This window comes from Drosophila sulfurigaster, chromosome X (genome assembly GCF_023558435.1).
Source record: "Drosophila sulfurigaster albostrigata strain 15112-1811.04 chromosome X, ASM2355843v2, whole genome shotgun sequence".
In the NCBI taxonomy this organism is placed as follows: domain Eukaryota; kingdom Metazoa; phylum Arthropoda; class Insecta; order Diptera; family Drosophilidae; genus Drosophila; species Drosophila sulfurigaster.
The window spans coordinates 15661627-15680350 of record NC_084885.1 but is presented as its reverse complement, the minus strand read 5'-3'; the positions used below and the strand labels follow the sequence as shown (position 1 = coordinate 15680350).

At 36.0% G+C, this 18724-nt stretch overlaps 3 protein-coding genes across 3 annotated transcripts; 2 read left to right on the top strand and 1 right to left on the bottom strand.

Moving 5' to 3' along the window:
• Positions 1-28: 28 nt before the first annotated feature.
• On the top strand, positions 29-4801 carry LOC133847611 (transcription initiation factor TFIID subunit 12-like). The gene has a single exon (XM_062282771.1). It carries the CDS (start codon positions 41-43, stop codon positions 1073-1075), a length of 1035 nt encoding a protein of 344 aa, XP_062138755.1. The 5' UTR covers positions 29-40; the 3' UTR covers positions 1076-4801.
• A 1315-nt stretch (positions 4802-6116) lies between these two features.
• On the top strand, positions 6117-10390 carry LOC133847710 (uncharacterized). The gene is made up of 6 exons (XM_062282899.1): positions 6117-6503; positions 6568-7502; positions 7572-7704; positions 7763-7953; positions 8010-8191; positions 8267-10390. The coding sequence occupies exons 1-6, from the start codon at positions 6362-6364 to the stop codon at positions 8406-8408; spliced, it is 1725 nt and encodes a 574-aa protein (XP_062138883.1). The 5' UTR covers positions 6117-6361; the 3' UTR covers positions 8409-10390.
• A 245-nt stretch (positions 10391-10635) lies between these two features.
• On the bottom strand, positions 10636-17968 carry LOC133847711 (dynein regulatory complex subunit 4). The gene is made up of 5 exons (XM_062282900.1): positions 17638-17968; positions 16385-16427; positions 12117-12281; positions 11748-12051; positions 10636-11685 (listed from the first exon to the last, which is right to left on the bottom strand). The coding sequence occupies exons 1-5, from the start codon at positions 17638-17640 to the stop codon at positions 10761-10763; spliced, it is 1440 nt and encodes a 479-aa protein (XP_062138884.1). The 5' UTR covers positions 17641-17968; the 3' UTR covers positions 10636-10760.
• Positions 17969-18724: the final 756 nt, after the last annotated feature.

Here is an 18724-nt window from a genome sequence, read left to right as displayed (position 1 = left end):
GAAAGTGATTAGCAGTAAAACTAGCCTAAGTAGCAATACTATGACAACAACAATAAGCAAGCATGAGGTGCAGCAGCAGCAGCAGCAGCAGCAGTCACAGTTGCCACAGCAGCAACATGCTATGATAACAGCAACAACAGCAACAACAACAGCTGCAACAACAACAACAGTGACAGCAACAACAACAAACACTGAGCAACAGCAGCTACAATTCGATACGCTTAACAACAATGACATTGCCACAGTCACAGTCACCGCCATTGCCACCGCCCAAGATGCCCCAGACACTGCCCACAACAACACAACAACCGGAACAGCAACAGCAGCAACCACAAAGGTGCTCAAGCGTCGCTCGCTGCTCAACTTCAAGTCCTTTGACTTTCACATCAAGTCCTTATACAGCGGCCTACGTGCCACAAGTGGCCACAAATCTGCCTCAGCCTCAGCCTCGCAATCGCAATCGCGTTCCTCATCCCTCGACGTAGGTGGTGCATCAGCAGGAGGAGGTGCAACAACATCGCGTGGTGCCACAGCGGCACGTCGCATACCGCCGCATTTGCGCATCGAAGGCGTCGACAACGATCCCGATCCCGATCCGGAGAGAATGAATCTGCTGCTCGACTACACACAATCGCCATTCACGCCGCGTCGCAATTCGAGCACTCAACTGTTGCCCAACACTCGGGACTCTTGCTCGCAGCTTTCGCCGTACTTTCTCTCGCCACACATGGCATTGGTTGGCGTTGGTGGCACGGCCGGTGGGGCAGGTGGCGGCAGCAGTGTGGCAGCAACGCCTGGCGATGCGGCTGCCGGCATTCGACGCTCCTCCACATCGGACATTGTGGCATGCCGCAGACGCGGCTCCACAGCGAGTGCGGCGAGCAACAGCCGCCGGCCAAGCACTTCGGATCTGTTGAGGCGGGCGCGTGAGAGGCGTGGCAGTGAGGCGCGCATGGGACGCAGCGTGTCGCACAGCACAATGCGAAGCATGTCTGGCGGAGGAGGTGGAGGAGGAGGCGGCGGTGGTATGGGTGGTGGTTGCATGGGTGGAAGACGCACTAGCATGGCGTTTTAATCTGACACAGCTGACACACAAAATGGCGCTTATGAATACATACATTTTTAGCTACACTATGTAGAAAACTAACAACAACAACAAGACAACAAGAAAACAACTGAAACAACAACAGTGAGTAAGAAAAGTTTCCTTACCACACAAGAAAGAAAACATTTCGTAACCTCACTTCATTCTTTCGCTCGCTCGCTCGCTGACACTAACTAACTAACCATCTCTTTCTCGCTAACGCATCACAAGGCTATTGTTCTATCGCTCTATCCCTCTTTTTCGCTGTCTCCCTACCATTTTTGATGACAATATTAGATCCTAACTATTCAGTCACAATTTTGATTTTGACTTGTTTCAAATGCGCTTTCGCTGAATATGCTTTCAACACTCACACACACACACAAACACACACACACTTGCACGATTACCAAAAAACTTAATGAAAAGCGACAAAAAAAAGACGAGAAATTATATTAAAAACATAAAACTTATGTGAATGCTCATATCAACTTAAACCAAAAGCAAATACAACAAGCAAAGAAAACATAAAGAAAACAAATTTAAAACGAAGCTTTTTTATTAAATTAGCTAAATATAATTGATAAATATAATGAAATTAATATTAAGCTTGGAGGGCGAACAGCGACAAGAACAACAACAACAACAACAACCAAAAACAAATTCATCAAATAACAACAATTTTAGCTAATGAACAATGAACAATTTGAATCAAATCTTATATAGGACATACAACATTATTATGTAGTTAAAAATCAATTTGAACTTAACAAGCAAAAACAAAAAAAAAAAAAAAAAAAAAAAAAAAAAAATCAAGAATGTTTTTTTTTTCTAAGAAACAAATGCCTTTTATTAACAACAACAACAACAACAAAAAGAAGATGAACGAGAAGAAGAAATAAAGTTTATATATTTTAAATACATGCGTAATAAAAAGTAATAATAATAATAATATGAAATTGGATTGTTAAACATAAAATGCAGCAATTTACATATATGCAAAAATCGAAAAAAAAATATTATAATGAATACATAATTGCCTCACACACACATCGCTCAAAACACACACACATACAAACACAATTTTGTTAAGAGATTTTGTCAGTCAGCCTTGAGACATACTTATGCATATATAATGATAATGATAATGATATTAATTAGACACAAACTACGTATATACATATGTATGTTATGTATGTATGTAGGATACTTAGATACGAAATATGTGCTAAAGTATTTGGTATGGTTGTATGTTATGTATACAACACACACACACACACACACACATACATACATGTATTGCATATATGGTATGTATATGATTTATCATTCAAGTACATAAAGTCTTTTCACATACGGACTGTGATTTCACGTAAAGTAAAATATACATATAAACAAATATATATACATATATATTTAAAAATAATTACAATTAAATTACAATTAAAATGAATAACGAGCATAAAATGTAATGTAAAACATTTAGTTAAAAAACAAAAAATACAAAAATACAAACTGAGCGAGTTGGCAATATAATATATTGATATACATATGATTCAGCCGATGTACATAGGAACATATATATTATATGTATATCGTATACAACTAACTGAGCTCCAACATTTTGTGTAGACCAGAAAGAGTGCACGCCACATTGATTGATTGATTGATTGATTGATTGATTGATTGATGGTCACTTATGTATTCACAATTAAAATGCGTTTGCGTTTGCCTTAAAAACCGATAAAAAAAAAAACAGAAAGAAACATATAACATAATGTACTACTTACATAAATACTTAAACACTTGCATATGTATAACAGTTAAACAGTTATTGCAGTACGTATAACAGTATAACAGAGTTGATTCATGCAAAGTAGCTAAATCAGGCCGGTTTCCTCAATCTTCAGTTACGATTGAGCTGTTGCCTGATTCTCTCGCTCTCACTCTCGCTCACTCTATCTCTTCTCTCTCTCTTTTGCCGAAACTATTGCTGTCTCTCCGCTATTTCTTCCGCCTCATACTTCATCTAGTACTTTCCGTAATGCTAACTGGTGCTTGAGAAATCGTGCCTACAATAGAAAATAGAATGCACGTCGTCGCATTTGCAAAACAACATCAAACATAATTGGTGATTGAAATTAGTTACAAACAAACATACATACGCAGAGAATGATCAATTTTTTTATTCAAAACAAATTACCTTAAGAATAACATTTGCATTTTTTTGTAGTTAATCCGTCCTCGTTAACGGCCAACACAGTTAGGAAGTGCGTTCGCCACAAATAGTCGAGAATTCTCGACTCAATTCTCAACTCCCTTTCGCCCAATAATAAAATACTATACAAAAAAAAAAACCAAATAAAGAAATCAAGCAATTTTGATCATCCCAATCAGCAGCAGCTTCAAAGTTCGTAGTATGGCGTAATATTAACATAAAACAAATATTGATAAACCGCAAGAAATAATTATAAAATATAACAAAATACACATAAACACACACACACACATACACACACACACACACGTAGTGCATTGAAATATATTATGATTATAAATTATATACAAAAATAAGAAAAACCATATACTATAATAGATTAAATACACAACATTTTATTAAAGACAATTTAGTGAAGCTAAGCGAAATAAAATAATAACAATTGCAATTAGACTGGCGATGGGATAGACGGAAATAGCTTTATGGACTCAACAAAAAGAAAAGTATATAATTAAGCCGATCAATACAAACATAATATACAAAATATGGAGCCTGATACGTCTATTTCTGCAACAAAAACAAACAACAAACACAAAACAAACAACAAGAACAACAACGAGGCCCGTTCCGAAAAACACTTTCGCTGCAATTTCAATTGCAAACAACTGGTCTGAAGCTAGCTAAAATAAAAGAAGAAACAAAAAAAAATACCCTGTACCCCTAAGAAGAAACAAAAAAAACTTGATCCTACTGACTGTAACAACTTATGGTTTATGTGATTCTGATTCTGATTCTGATTCTGACTTTCGATGCTGAACTAGAGCTATGTATAATATTGTTATACTATTTTAACTGTTTGTCCACCCAACCCCAATTTGTAGTCCATTACAGGGTACAGGGTATACGTTATATAGGATAGATATTGTATGTTGATAATGGATTGATGCCAATGGAAAGCAATAACAAGCGATAGCAAGTGTCGGTGAAAAGTTCAACTAATTAGTAAAAAGATTAAGCAATAATAACAACCATACAAATCAACACAGATCTAATTAGCAAGTGCATTGTAAATGTTATTTTTTGTCAGTTGTTATTATTATTATTATTAACCTGTAGCTAGTATAATTATAATAATAAAATAACAAAGGAAATCAAATGAAAAACGTTTATAACAAATGCCAATTGTAGCATGTTCAAGCAAAGAAACAAAAAGTATTAAACAAAGAGAAAAAAAAACAAAAACAACAAACAACAAACGGCAGAAAAACATTACAAATAATATAACAAATTACTTAATAATTAATAATTAATACGAATAACAAAAGAAAGCGCTAGTGAATAATCTAGTCAACAAATTTTACTTTACACAACAGAATGTTAAAATATTCAAGCATAACAATAAATAAATAAATAATTAGGTATAACAATGAAAAGCATACATCAATTATATAATGTATATTACAAAAACAAAAACAAAAAGCATATATAAGAAAACATAACGCCAATAATTGAAGAAATGGATTAATAAGTACGAGTATCTAAAAAAGTTATTTTCTTATCGAACCTGGCAATAATAATTCTAGCAATAAATATTTGCATACGCCTCTTAAAATAATACTACTTTATAATAATAATTAATAAATATAATACACACACACACACACACACACACACACACAAACATTTACAGTCATTTCGATAATAATTAATAATAATAATAAAACACACAATATGAAAATCAAAACAAATAAACAATTCAAGGGCATCCGCTATGGATCGAAATCTTTAATACTAGTATGCATATATGCAACCGTAGGTAATGTGAATTTGGCGGGTCTGACCATCAAAGGCATGTGACATGCTTCAAAAAAACGCTAAGCCAGAATACTTTCCGAGTTCCGATTAACGGACATCATTTCAAAAATACAAAAAAAAAAAAAAAGAAAAACTAAGCAAGAATGTAACCAGAAACAAAAACAACGTAAACTGATGTAATCACAACATTGTTTTTTTTTTTTACTTTATTACACAAACAAAAAACCATCTAATAATAAAAAAAAAGGAAAACGAAAAAAAAGAAAAAAAACTGAAGCAACTTTATATACGTATGAATCGGTTGCTATTGAAAAAAATCTACATATATTTGCTTTATAATATAATGGCGATGGTAAAAACAAAAATGTAATGCATAATTAAGCAAAGAGCAAATCGTTTACACTTCACTTTAAAACTACATTTAATATTAATAATTCTAAAGCCCAGAAATGGTTATAACAAGAACGGCAATAACACAGCTCAAATTCTGAGAACTTATATAAAAATACAAACTCTTATCTTTCAATCAAAAAAGTCTTCTGATTTCCGTCTATGAATTGTACTTGTTTTATTATGGTAAGTATCTTAATTTGATAATACTCGAGTATTTCTTTTCTTTACTTCAGCAAATTAATATAATAAAGCATAAAATACAGGTTAATTTGATTGACTGGTTATTTTAGTTATTCCAAAGATTAATTCGTATGTAGAAATTATTTATGATTTATTAAGAAATATAAAGTTTTATATTTACATTTAGATTTCAGCAAATAAGCATATTATTTATTTATTTATTTCTCCAAAGTGACCAACAACTCCAAATAAGTTCATCAACTTTTGCATGCACTGCTTTCTTTTGTTTTCAAATTCAAATATGGCGGCTACACGTGTTCGTCTTCTTCTTCTGTTCATCGCAACCTGTCACGCGCAAGTGCGCATGTGCTCAGTGCATGCGGCCAACGCAATTATCGAACTATCGCAAGCCGCCACTAGCGCGTCTATCGATAGCAGCAGCAGCAGCAGCGATGACTGACGCAGTTCGCATCACTTGCACCAAATACAAATTGTTGTTAAATTCTTTTCACATAGCAAATTTCATTTGCTAATTGTTTAATTGTGATTTTGTTTTGCGATAAAGGAAAGTGCAGTGAACTAAGTGCAACATACGAGGCATACAACAAAGTGCGTGCATAATTGGTTTGCAGGGCAGGGCCGGACAGTGGAGCTCTTGAGCTCGCCACAAAATGTCAACAGCAGCAGCAGCAGCAGCGACGGCAACAACAACAACAACAAAAACCGATGAAGAGGCTAAAGTTAAATTAAATGAAGTCACTGCCGCCGCTATAAAAGAGAACGCAATTCCAGTTCAAAATGCTCTCAACGCACGTAAGTTAAACTTTCGCTTATTATTGTTATTATTAGTTTATTAATTAGAATCTTCCCTAAACAGTTGAGAAATTGCAACGCTTCTGCTACATTGGCGCCCTCGATGAGCCCGTCTTTAAGTGCTGCAACAGCCTCGATCTGAACGTCGAGAATTATGTGCTCGACTTGCAGCAGCTGTGCGAACAAGTTAAAGCCAAGGAACTGACTGATTGCCTCGTCTCGTTGTTGCACCACAAGAATGCCGACTATTTGCCGCGTCGCGATGAAGCGCTGCTCGTGCTCACCGTCTATCTATCCACCTGCGAAGATGAATGCCAGCGCACTGTGGCCCGTGAAGAGTTTCCCCTGATGGTGACCAAGGATGCGGATCTGTTGCAGCTGAGCAAGTATGCGAGACGTGTGCAAAAGATCTTGCAACGCAATACGCCGTTCAATCGCACCATACGCAAGGCAATCATTGAATGGTACAAAATCCAACCCGTCGATCGGCTGCTACAGATGTATTTCCACAACGATTGCGAGCGGAACTCGCACCGAGATCTGATGTATCATTGTCACTACACCGATGAGAAGTTCGATGAGGATGTAATGGCCGCAATACGTTTGATCTTCACGCCGCCCAACGAGGTGATTGCCTGGCCCGATTACCTGCAGCCGCTGCACGTGATCAAAGATTATATTGTGGGAGTGGCGCAGGTGCGTGTGGCCACCAAGGCCAAGGATGTTGTGCCGATTGTGAAGCGTTTGCAGATCCCCTTCGAACAGATACCGCGACCATTGCTCGTTGACCCGGTGCTCATCGGCATGCTGCTCTCCAAGATGAGCTACGAGCACTTGCTGCAGAGTTGGCCGCGTTTCCACAACTCATTGCAGTTGCATGCCCCCGAGCGGCGCAAGTTTACCGAACTGTTTTACGTTGAGTCCAAGCTGGCGGCGGCCAATGTGGCGCCACTGCGTCTGCTGTTGCAAGAAGTGCGCATGGTCAAGCGCAAGAAATATGTAAGTACTCTTAACATTAAATATGAAATCAATTATACTATATGATTAAATTATACTTTTTTGATCTAGTTGCGCAGAGGTGTGATGACCATCAAACCGCCCACGTTTATGGCAAAGCTCTACAAGTATTCCTTTGGCAAGAACAAAGCTATCGACTGCCGTTTTCATATTACACTCAATCTCGAGAAGTGCTACAGAGACAGTAAGTTAAGTTTATCAAAACTGACTTCATTCACTGATGTCTTATACATACGCTTTAGAATATCTTAATGGACGTTGGCGTGCAATCAGTTATCTGGACGCTATTGTGGCCTTGGCATTTGCCTATTACAAAAGTGAATCGCAGGTGAATGTGCGCATGTGGTATGATAAAAGTGGCAAACTGAAGACGGTGCCTTGGACCGCATCGATGACATGCGATCAGGCCAAATATTATTGTTTTTCGCAAAACGTATGAACGATTTGATATCTCCATAAACACCTAGTGCTTAAACACTTCAATTGTAGATTGCTAAAATCAAGCAAACGCTGACTGATGTCATCGATGATGCGGAGCTGGACTTGGATCATGTCTACGATGTGTTTCTGGTTGTGGTGCCTTGTGCCACACGTGGCAATCCGCAAAATAACTCCAACGAACTGTGTCAGCGTCTCAACGCATATCGCGAGAAGCGCAATCCAAATGCCAAGTATTTAAGCATATTCTAATCCGATTTGCAATGTCTTTAATTTGATTTTTTCTCTCTCTCTCATTTGCTCTGTAGATTTATCATCATCAGTCTGCGGCAAACTTCTGGCTCCATGAGCTACTCCAAGCAACTCAACGAGCACATTTTGGAGCTATGCGGCATGTGCGAGGAAATGCCAAAAGTAATCAACGCATTTGCCACTGGCAAATTCGTCTAACTTCAAAGCAGTCAATTTGTACGCACGCTCTCTTTCTCACATCCCATGGTAACTATCTTTCTCTCTCACATTGATTGGTGCTCGTGCGCCTTTTTGCACACACAGAATTAGCGCCAATGATGCTTAATAATTATAGAAACATATACATATATTAACTAAAACATAAGTATTACACCTATTAACACACACTACGACACACACACACACACACAGACATGAACACACACACACATGCGAAGCAAACAACAGCATATTCAAGTATTAATTCAAACTTCAAGTTTTTTTGAAGCGCCACAGTGAATCGAAAACGATTTTCACTGTGTTTACTGATCTGTACCATATTTGTACGCCTTTGAATTGAATTTATTTATAATTGTATTGCATTTGAATTGAATTGAATTGGTATTTAACGTAGTTAATACACATTTATTTGCAATTTCAAAACGAATACAAAAATAAAACGAACGAACTGAATCTAAATTAAATTTGGATGAAAAACAATACCAAGTTAAATCTGATAACATAAAAAAAACTCAATTGCCTTACAAACAAAATGTTAGTCAATCCCTAATTTTAACTTTAACATAGAAATGAATCAAACAAAAAACAAAAACAAGAAAAAAATGTAAAAAAAAAACACAAGAAATTTGGTCGAAAAAGTACTGAGAAAATAACTAAAAACAAAAGCAAAGCAAAGCAACGCAACGCATTTAGATAAACAAAATATTCAAATAGAAAAAAACTATATACGAAAGAAATATAAAAAAAAAACACAAATAGTCCAAACTAAATGATAAGTTAACACACGAAGAAACGACATCAAAATATGATTACGTTTTTAATATTTAAGTTTTGTGTTGAAACATATTCAAGTGAAAACTGCCCAAAAACCGAAAACTGTGACATTTTTAAAACTCAAAACTAAAACTAAAACAAAACAAAACAAAAAGGGAAAATATATTTGCAAGCAATATGAAAAATTTATATACGGCTAAGAAATCCTCCAATGTGCCATACACACACACAAACACACACACACACATACACATCTATATTCACATTCAGACTTATACAAATATAAGATTCTAAAAACCGAACAATAATAATGATGACAGCAAGAGAACTAAATTCGACTACATTAATTAAGTATGTTTACATTTTATATACAACAAATTTGGAAACCGAATGCAACTTAAACAAATTCCAAAACAAAGAGGAAAATAATATAGTAAAACAAAAATATTTCTAGGGGCAGTTTTTCTGTGATCTTTGAAGTAAACCGTTGTGATCGCTTTGAATTCTTTGTTTTCAAATGTGAAACAAAAAATGAGAAACAAAAACAAATACGAAAACGAAACGAAACGAAAAAAATACAATTAGAGCAAACTCAAAAGCAACTGATAAACATTTAATTAATTATAAGTTCGACTAAAAAAAATGCAAATCATTTTCGAAATAATTGTAAAACGAAAAGCGTAACCAAAAAGTACCTAGACTCAAGAGCAAAATTTGAATACATCAAAAACACAAACAAACATCTCTCAAATATTTTTCACTCTCAAGCGCAACAGTTAAAGATACACACACACACACACTCACATACACAACACACACTCTCACATGTATTCGTATAGTATTAACTACATATAATGTAAATATACTCGTAGCTGGAAAATAATGAAAAGAAAAGAGAAACCCTAAAGCAATTACTTCATTCGTTATTTAACTAAAAGAAAAAACAACTCAAACGCACGAATTCATCAAACTGAACTGTTAAACGAAAAAAACAATTAAACAAATAACAAAAACAGGCTCAAAGAATGTTTTGTAAAACTAAAACATAAACTAAACCTATATAGAAAAAAATACAAAAAAAAACAAGAAATACAGCAGCAAAACTTTGTGATATCTATTTGAAAAATAAGTGAAAACGAAAACAAGCCACAACAAAACTGAACAAAAAAAAACAAAACAAAAATAAACTAATTCAAGAATATAGAAAAAATTGAAGAAAAAACAAAAACAACTACAAACCTAAACAAATTGCACCTAACTTCAGTTTGTTAACAAAACATTAATAGCATAAAATGTTTAATTGCAAAACTATAAACTGCAAGTACTTAGCATTATAATGAGAAAGCTGCCGATTTTCCGTTGTCAACTGAATTCTAGAAAATTGAAATTCGAGTGAAATTACGTTGAGAAATCATAGACAAACATGTTTGGTATACGCTTTCTTTTTTTTTATTGATATTTATATACACGACATCAAGAATTGAATAAACTGAAATTAATTTAAAACGAAAATCGATCGCGCGAAACAACTTGTATCTATATTTTTGGATTTTTCGATCATTTATTCTGGGTCACGATGCCAGCGGGTCCACAGATGTATAGCTGTTGATTGTCGCGATCACGGATCGGATCGAAGCCGAGCTCATCGGTCGGAATTCCATATTGCTTCAGCTTGCACTCGTATGTCTCGAGGAGATCGTCGTGCGCCTTCCATGCCTTGGCCAGTTCGTAGCGCAGATCGATGATCGTTTGATTCTTCGTATCGACCACATCGCTAACTGTCTTCTCCACATCTTCGAGTTTGTTGGCAAACTCGGGAGCACAGCTGGCCATCGTTTTGCGCAACACAATGCTGCGTTTCTCATCCTCACGCATTAGGGCCGCGATCTTGCGCTCGAGCAGCACATTCTTCAGGCCCGTCTTCTGCTGCAGCTCCACGATCACCTCGTTGAAGCGTGCCTTAAGCGTTGCACGCTCTCCGACGAGCGCATCGTTGCGCAACAGCAGCGTCTCGGACTCCCACATCAGACTCTTCACCTTCTTCTCGAGCGTGACGTTGCTCTTCTTCAGTCGGCCCAGCTGCAGCTTGTCGCGATCGTAGAACTCCAGCTTGCGTTGCAGCTCCTTCATCTGTGTCTTCGCCTGCTCCAGCGGCTCCTTGAGGCGACGCGTCTCTGCACTCGCCTCGGCAGCGATGCGATCACTGCGATCGGCCTGGCGACGCAACAGCTCGATCTGCTCCTTCATGCTGCCGATGAGAGCGAGATTGTTGAGCGTAATGTCGTTGTAGTAGTTCTTCATGTCGTTGAACGCGAGATCGTGATGATCCTGCAGATCCTTGATCTGTTGATTCTTGCGCTCCTCCACCTCGAACATTTGCGAGTTGAAGAACAGCTCGAGCTTGGTGCGCTGCTCCTTCATCTTCTCCTCATGCAGACGATCGTTATCCTTGCGCTCGCTCTCGAACAGCAAACGCTGCTCACTAGAAGAAGGAAGGAGAAACAATCATCGCTAAAAAGGAAGAATAAGTTGGTTTGTACTCACAGCAGCTGCTGATTGAAATGTGCCTCCAGCTGACGGTGTTGCATGTCGCTCATCTCGATGCGTTCGCGCACAATGCGACGCAGCTGCCGCTTGTCGTTCTGCAGCTCCATCTCCTGCAGCACATGATGCTCCTGGGCCACTTTCAGCTGTGTCATCGCCTCGGCACGCACCTCGCCGAGTTTGCTGTGATTCTCGAACTGCAGATGCTTCATCTGCTGCATAATGTGCTTGGTATCAATGTCCGCCAGATCCTGCGTGGCCTCAATCTCCTTATCCTTCTGCTGCAGCTCATACTTGGACTCCTCTGCACATCGAACATAAGGAACATAAATCAATTGTAGTGACTGCAATCATTCGTGTATTATTTACCCTGCTGCTGTCGTGTTATCTCCCAAAAGGTACGTATCTTGTCACGCTCCAACTGAAAGTAATTGCGCTCCTCGCGCTCCCGATCCATTTCCGCTTTGAGGCGCAGCGCAAACGCCTCCAGCTGATCGCGTGTCATCGATGAGGTGTCCACGCCATCGATGAGCACTGCAACGCAAAATCATAATGTGAGAGAAAGTTACAGTCAAGTTTGGGCTGAGATAGACCCTTTGATTTTTTGTGGGTTTATTTAAAATTTATAAAGCCCTCCTTTAGTAGACCCTTTGATTTTTTGTGGGTTTATTTTAAATTTATGGAACCCCCCTTCTTTAATATTTGCATATATAATATTTATTATTTTTGGTCCGATTATTATAAAAAATGTCACTTTTGATCCGTCGTCTGCTAAATAATCATGTTTTTGCTGTGATAACCCTTTGCTTATTGTGGTTTTATTATCTACGAAATCTATGAAACTTTCCATTAAGGTTAGGTTAAGATTAAGACTATTAAGATTTGTTTTCTACAATATCTACTAAATTTATGGTTCGATCTTTACAAAATTTAAAGCATTCATATAAAATGCCACATTTGAGTTGTCTGCCAAATAGATAATAAATTTTAGCTGTTATAGACCCTTTCCTTTTTGTGGTTTTACTTTAAATCTACGAAACTTTCCTTTAAGATTTGTTTTCTACAATATCTACTAAATTTATGGTTCGATGTTTACAATATTTAAAGCATTCATATAAAATGTCCCATTTAGTTCATCTGCTAAATAGTTAAGTTTTAGTTGCTATAGACCCTTCAATTTTTACAGACCTATTTCAAATCTGATTAACTATTATTAAATTTGGGGTGTAAACTTGACTTCTGCTATGGATTTTAGCTTACATTTTATGAAGTACGAGTTTTGGTTATTATTTAATATCTATGGTCCGATTGCCATTAAATTTATGATAATATAATGGGTGATATAATCTACTATATTGGTATTAAAATTTAAAGGTAATATTTCAACTCGTAAAACAGAAAGCTATACAAATTGAACTCAAATCAAAGTTCAGCATTGTAAATTACATCATATTATCTGCTACATCTAAATATTAAGTAATTTTTCCAACATATTAAGAACGAAATAAAATCGCATGCCTTTAGAATTTTGTTACTGATAAAGTTCGGTGTCTCAATCTTTTATAGTTTCTGATTTCAGCGACACATTCTACATTTTTTTTTCTCAAACTGTTTTGTCTTAATAGGCAAACTGTGTGTTTGCCAGCTCACTTTAAGTTTTTGTGCATTCTCAACTGCCATTATGAAAATTTAATAAGAAATGGTGGTTGCCTTTCTGTCCTTCGCCTCGATTCTGTGTGTATGTGTTTTTGTATTTTAGGAGTGCACTCGCTTGTCCGCATTCGCATTCGCATCGGCATATGTGCGCTTCTGCTGTAATTGGTTTGTGTAATTGGCATCGTTGGCCGGCTGCTACTCTGCCTTGCACCTCCTTTCCATACCCATACCCTCCCCTCTCAGTCACTCTTTTTTCCTACGGACAGCATTTATAGCGACAGGCAAAAGTGGACTTTGGCCATAGGAGAAACAATTATGTGCGTTAGAGGCCCAAGCTCGTGGAAATTAAGTGGACATTTCGTTTTTATACCCGCTACCCATAGGGAAGAAGGGTATTATAACTTTGTGCCTCCAGAAAATGCATGTAACAGGCATAAGAAGACATCTCCAACCCTATAAAGTATATATGTATATTTCTGTTTGTCTGCCCGTCTGAAATACTGGATCCTAGAGCTCTATTAGAGATAGAGATATCATTTTTTTTTCGGCACCACTTGAAATATTTGTTTTAGCTGACGATCTGGTACATTTAGACGCCTATGGTAGTACTACATCGATATACCAAATATATATGTAATTTGGTATCTTTTTGTTTTTTTGTAATACATCATTCGGCATAATTTAGATGTTTTGCGATGTATTTTCAGGTATATTTTAACGTCTATGGTATATTTAAAATGTAGCACTATATTGATATACCAAATATAGAATTAGATATATTTTAGTATTTTTGTGATGTAGCATATTTTATTATTTTTGCGAAATATACTACTAATATACTTCTGTAGTACTACATTGATGTTTTAATTATATCATTTGGTATGTTTTTCGTATGTTTTGGTATATCATTCGGAGTATTTTAGTATTTTTATGATATTTTTTGGTATATTTTGACTTCTATTGTATATTTTGAGTGTAGTACTTCCAACAGTATTTGGTATATTTTAGTATTTTTGTGGTATATTAATTTGGTATATTTTTTTTTACTTAGCGGGTATCTAAACAGTCGAGCACTTTCGACTGTAGCTTTTTTACTTGTTTTGTTGTTGTTGTTGTTGCTGTTGCTGTTGCAGCATCAAGTGCAGAGCATAAAGAGAGCTGCCCGTTGCACAATTAAATTGTATGCGAGAGCGCAGCAAGCAGCCAGCAGCAGCATGTGGCAGGCACAACACTTGCCACACTTTTGCTTCTTTTACAGCTACTCCGAGTGCTGACCAAGCCTCAGATTATCATTATTTGACAAATTGTTTTCCTAACCAACTGACACGATAGACGGACGGACTGCATTTGTTGCAACTTGCTACATGCAACGTGCACCACACAAATTAATTACGTATACGTTACGAGCTGTCTATAAAATAATTACTAATTAAATACAGTCTTAGTATTTCAATAGAATTTGAGCTTCGCCTTCGCCTTTGACTTCAATGTTTGCCGCAGTTGACACGAATAATCGATTGGTCAACAATTTAAATAATAAGTATTGAATTTCACTGCAAAATAATTGCACAGCAAACACAAATTATCGATGCAATCATTTTATCTGCCCAATTGTGAATTCTGTGTGCATTTGCTTTCGGTTAGCGTAAAGTTGATCTCATCAGGGAAGTAAATTTAAATTGCATTCCCTTTTTTCTCTATATGATAATTTAGTAAATTCATCATAATAAAAATATAGTTAAACTAATTATGGTTTGTTATATAATCCTTTTAGTTATCAAAATCATAGTCAATCAGTATTATAATATATTGAATTTTGCGAATTCATTATTTCAAGTTCTAAAAGCAACTGATACTAAAACAGTTTTAACAAAAAAGTTTATGTGAAAATATGTATTAGTAAAATGCAGTTTTAAATATTTTTGTTTATCCTTTATCATCAATCATTTTAATCAGTCATTCAATCCAAATTTATATATTTAAAGCTTGATTCCCATTAGCTCATTGTTTAAAGTTCTAATATAGATGATTCTAAGACAATCTCAATCTAAATGTTCAATATAGAAATCTCTTTCATCTAAATTATGAATCATCTCAGTCAGTCATTCAATTCATACAGGTTTCGATATCTAATGTTCTCTGTGAAATTTATTGTAAGTGAACCATTTTATATTACGATTGAGACTTGGAATTTATTTTAGAAACAATTTCATTTAGAATACTGAATGCTGTTTTAAATAAGTTAAATGTGATTCCCTTTCACTCGCTTCCTTATATTATTTTCTTGCATATAATCTGTTTAAGTAGAGATGAATACCATTGGTCGGAGTGCATTTTTATTTTGTGATACAAAACAGGTTTTGCTTGTAAAATTTAATTTGCAATTTATAGTATTGAAAGAGTCTTCTAAATGTTAAAAATAAGTAAGTAAAGATATTCTCTAATTTATCATATTTTCAAATGCAGTTAGCTAAATAAATAAAATTCACTCTTCAATTATCAATCGCACATCATCAGTCAATCAAAAAGAAACAACTTATTAGATTATTTTGTCAATCAAGCAATAGATGATGATCAGTAATCGTGCATCTTTAAGTTGCTAAACTATGTTGTTAAGGTATATCTTATAAATAGTAAACATTTTTCACTTATATTAAATGTATATATGAAAATAGTTTTCACTACAAATTTTATTTATTTTATATTTCTTATATCTAAAGAAAAGCCTATTGTCCAATACTCTTTGTCTCATCCTGGTTTGAAAACGTTCACTAAATTCTCTTTTTTATTTTAAATAGCCTTTTAGTAGTGTTCAAATAATAAATCAAAATAAATTATCACCGTATTATTATTTGCTTAAAAATATTAAAGCTAAGCTCTCTTTTTCTTTGCATGTAAATATTGCTTTTGTATATTCTCAAGAGTTCCCCATAGCATCATAAAATATATATAATAATAATAATCATTTGCTTAACACTCACCTGGCATTTTTTTGCCCTTCTTGCCTTTTTTACCCTTTGGCGGCTGTGAAAAAGTAAAGTCGAAACAAAAGCATTTTAAAAATATGCAGATAATGAATGTTGTTCATATATTATTTGTGTAAAGAATGAGTGTTTGTGTGTGTCTGTGTGTGTGTGTGTGTGTGTAAAGTCGCGCTCAATTTGATTGCAGCGTTTAATGCGAATATTGTTCGCACTTGTTTCTGCATAATTATGCTAACCACTTTTGTGTGTGTGTGTGTGTGTGTGACTTTCGCATATTTCAAGTGGTGTAAAATGCTTGCATGCCTAAGGCTTAATTCGATTTCAAGTTGTCCTCGCAGTTTTTCACACTGCGAAAATGCAACTCAGGAAATCAGAGTCGCAGTTGGAGTCGGAGTTGGAGTTGGAGACGGAGTTGGAGTCAGAGTCGGAGTCCGCGAGTCTCTCCAGCGATAAAAGCCAGAGAGAGTTGGAGACTCACTCGCTCGTTGGTTGTGGCAACAACGATGCTGCTGCTGTCGTTGCCGTGGCTGTTGCCTTTGCCCGTTTTAAATAATGTGATGGCGCGGCTTTCAAAACAATTTCACAACAGCTGTTGGCTTATTGCATATTTTATGACTGCAAATTATTCAAAAATTTTCGAAGCCGCGGCGGCTACTGTGCTGCGTCTCTGTGTGTGTGTGTGTCTCGGCGTAAAAGGCGTAAAATTTTCATAAATAATAATAGTATATATATATACTATATATAGTATATTTATATATATATATATATGTGCGTATACAAATTGTCGAAAAACGCGGACAAAAGCAACAGCAGCGGGGGGTGTCGCGTTTCGTTTTTTTATGCTTGCTGCACAATTCTTTTGCAATTTAACAAGCGTAGGCATGCGGCATGCAGCGTGTGGCACGCTGCAGCACGCGGCGAGCATACATTTCATCGCCGATATATATATATAAGTATATACCTATAAATGTAAATATATACACACAGCATGCTGCTGTTGCTGCTGCTGCTGCACAACAACAGCCTGGCTTGGCATGAAAAATTGAATATGCCAGAAAGCGAAGGAAGGAGTTGTTGCAAGGGTCCAGTTAGTTGCCTCTGCCACACACACACTCTCTCTCACTCTCAGTCTCTTATCACAACAACGACAATGTGAACGGTCTTTATTGCAACAGCAGCTGCAGCTTAAGCTGCTTATTTGCTCAACGCAACAGATCTTCAACAACAACAAAAAAAAAAATACAACTTACCATTGTGTTTGTTGATAACTATTTACGATGGAGTTCTTTCTTCCAAAAACTTCTCTCGCGTCTCCCAATTTCTACTTCTTTTCGTCTATGCGTGTGGTTTGTTATTGATTAAGCTCGTTGCACGTTGCTCGTTGCACGTTGCCGGTTGCCGGTTGCCCGTTGCATCGGTTGCTTGGGGCAACCACATGCGTTACCAAGCGATTATTTAGTCAGCTGTTTTGCCAAGCAACCGCTGAGCTGCTATCAGCGAATTTTGTCCTCTGTTTTTTGTTGTGTTATTTTCAATTTGTTTATTCGGTGTTTGTGTGAATTCTGAAATTTGTGCTTCACATTCGACTTATTATTGGATTGCTGAGTTTTTTTCCTCCCCTGAAACTTTTTCTTTTTGAGTACTTAGTTTTGTGCCAGTTACAGGCTTTGTTACTTATGCTCCATCTTCATCAACAGGCAGCAACTTGCAACCCTGAAGCAAGTTTGATTGCAAGTGCAACTCGTCAGTTTTGAAAGCTGTGAATAGTTGTCTGTTAATAGAATAGTATTAAGTGAGATCCTTATTGTAATTGCAAGTAGTAGATTCTTTTATGATAATCAATAATATCAATCATATTTTTCGGTAGTTGCAGTTAGTTAATTGTTATGTAAATCAGTTTCATAAAATACTTTTGAATAATTTCTTTTTTTAGATGTCAAAATTGTCGATCCAATGTCATAATGATATTATTAGGCAGCTTTAGATAATAGAATGTTATTGATATTAATCTAAGAGTATTCTAAAACCCAAAGTTTCAAGTTTCTATTTTTGTTTTTACGTTATTGATAGCATATTATAATACATAATTACTTACTTTATATGTAGCACTGAATTTATTTTTTACTTTTTTACCAAGATGAAACAAGTAAGAAAGTAAGACACCCGCTACCCATTTTCAATAAAACCGTATTCTAAAATGATATTAAATACCACAAAATTACTAAAATTTTCTGAAGGCTACAAGATTTTCAGCACGAGTTCATTTGGCATTTTTTGCCATGCAAAGGTTTTTTTTAAAGCTATGTGAAAATCTTCTTACTTTCGCTTGTAACGATT

What these genes read in the sequence shown, in the direction of transcription:
- LOC133847611 (XM_062282771.1), top strand. Translation starts at nt 41, where the DNA reads ATGACAACAACAATAAGCAAGCATGAGGTGCAGCAGCAGCAGCAGCAG.
- LOC133847710 (XM_062282899.1), top strand. Translation starts at nt 6,362, where the DNA reads ATGTCAACAGCAGCAGCAGCAGCAGCGACGGCAACAACAACAACAACA. An exon ending in CGAGAAGTGCTACAGAGACA is followed by an intron (nt 7,705 to 7,762) that starts GTAAGTTAAGTT and finishes CATACGCTTTAG; the next exon opens with AATATCTTAATGGACGTTGG. An exon ending in ATTATTGTTTTTCGCAAAAC is followed by an intron (nt 7,954 to 8,009) that starts GTATGAACGATT and finishes CTTCAATTGTAG; the next exon opens with ATTGCTAAAATCAAGCAAAC.
- LOC133847711 (XM_062282900.1), bottom strand. An exon ending in GAAGGGCAAAAAAATGCCAG is followed by an intron (nt 12,282 to 16,384) that starts GTGAGTGTTAAG and finishes TTTGCGTTGCAG; the next exon opens with TGCTCATCGATGGCGTGGAC. An exon ending in GATAACACGACAGCAGCAGG is followed by an intron (nt 12,052 to 12,116) that starts GTAAATAATACA and finishes TTCGATGTGCAG; the next exon opens with AGGAGTCCAAGTATGAGCTG.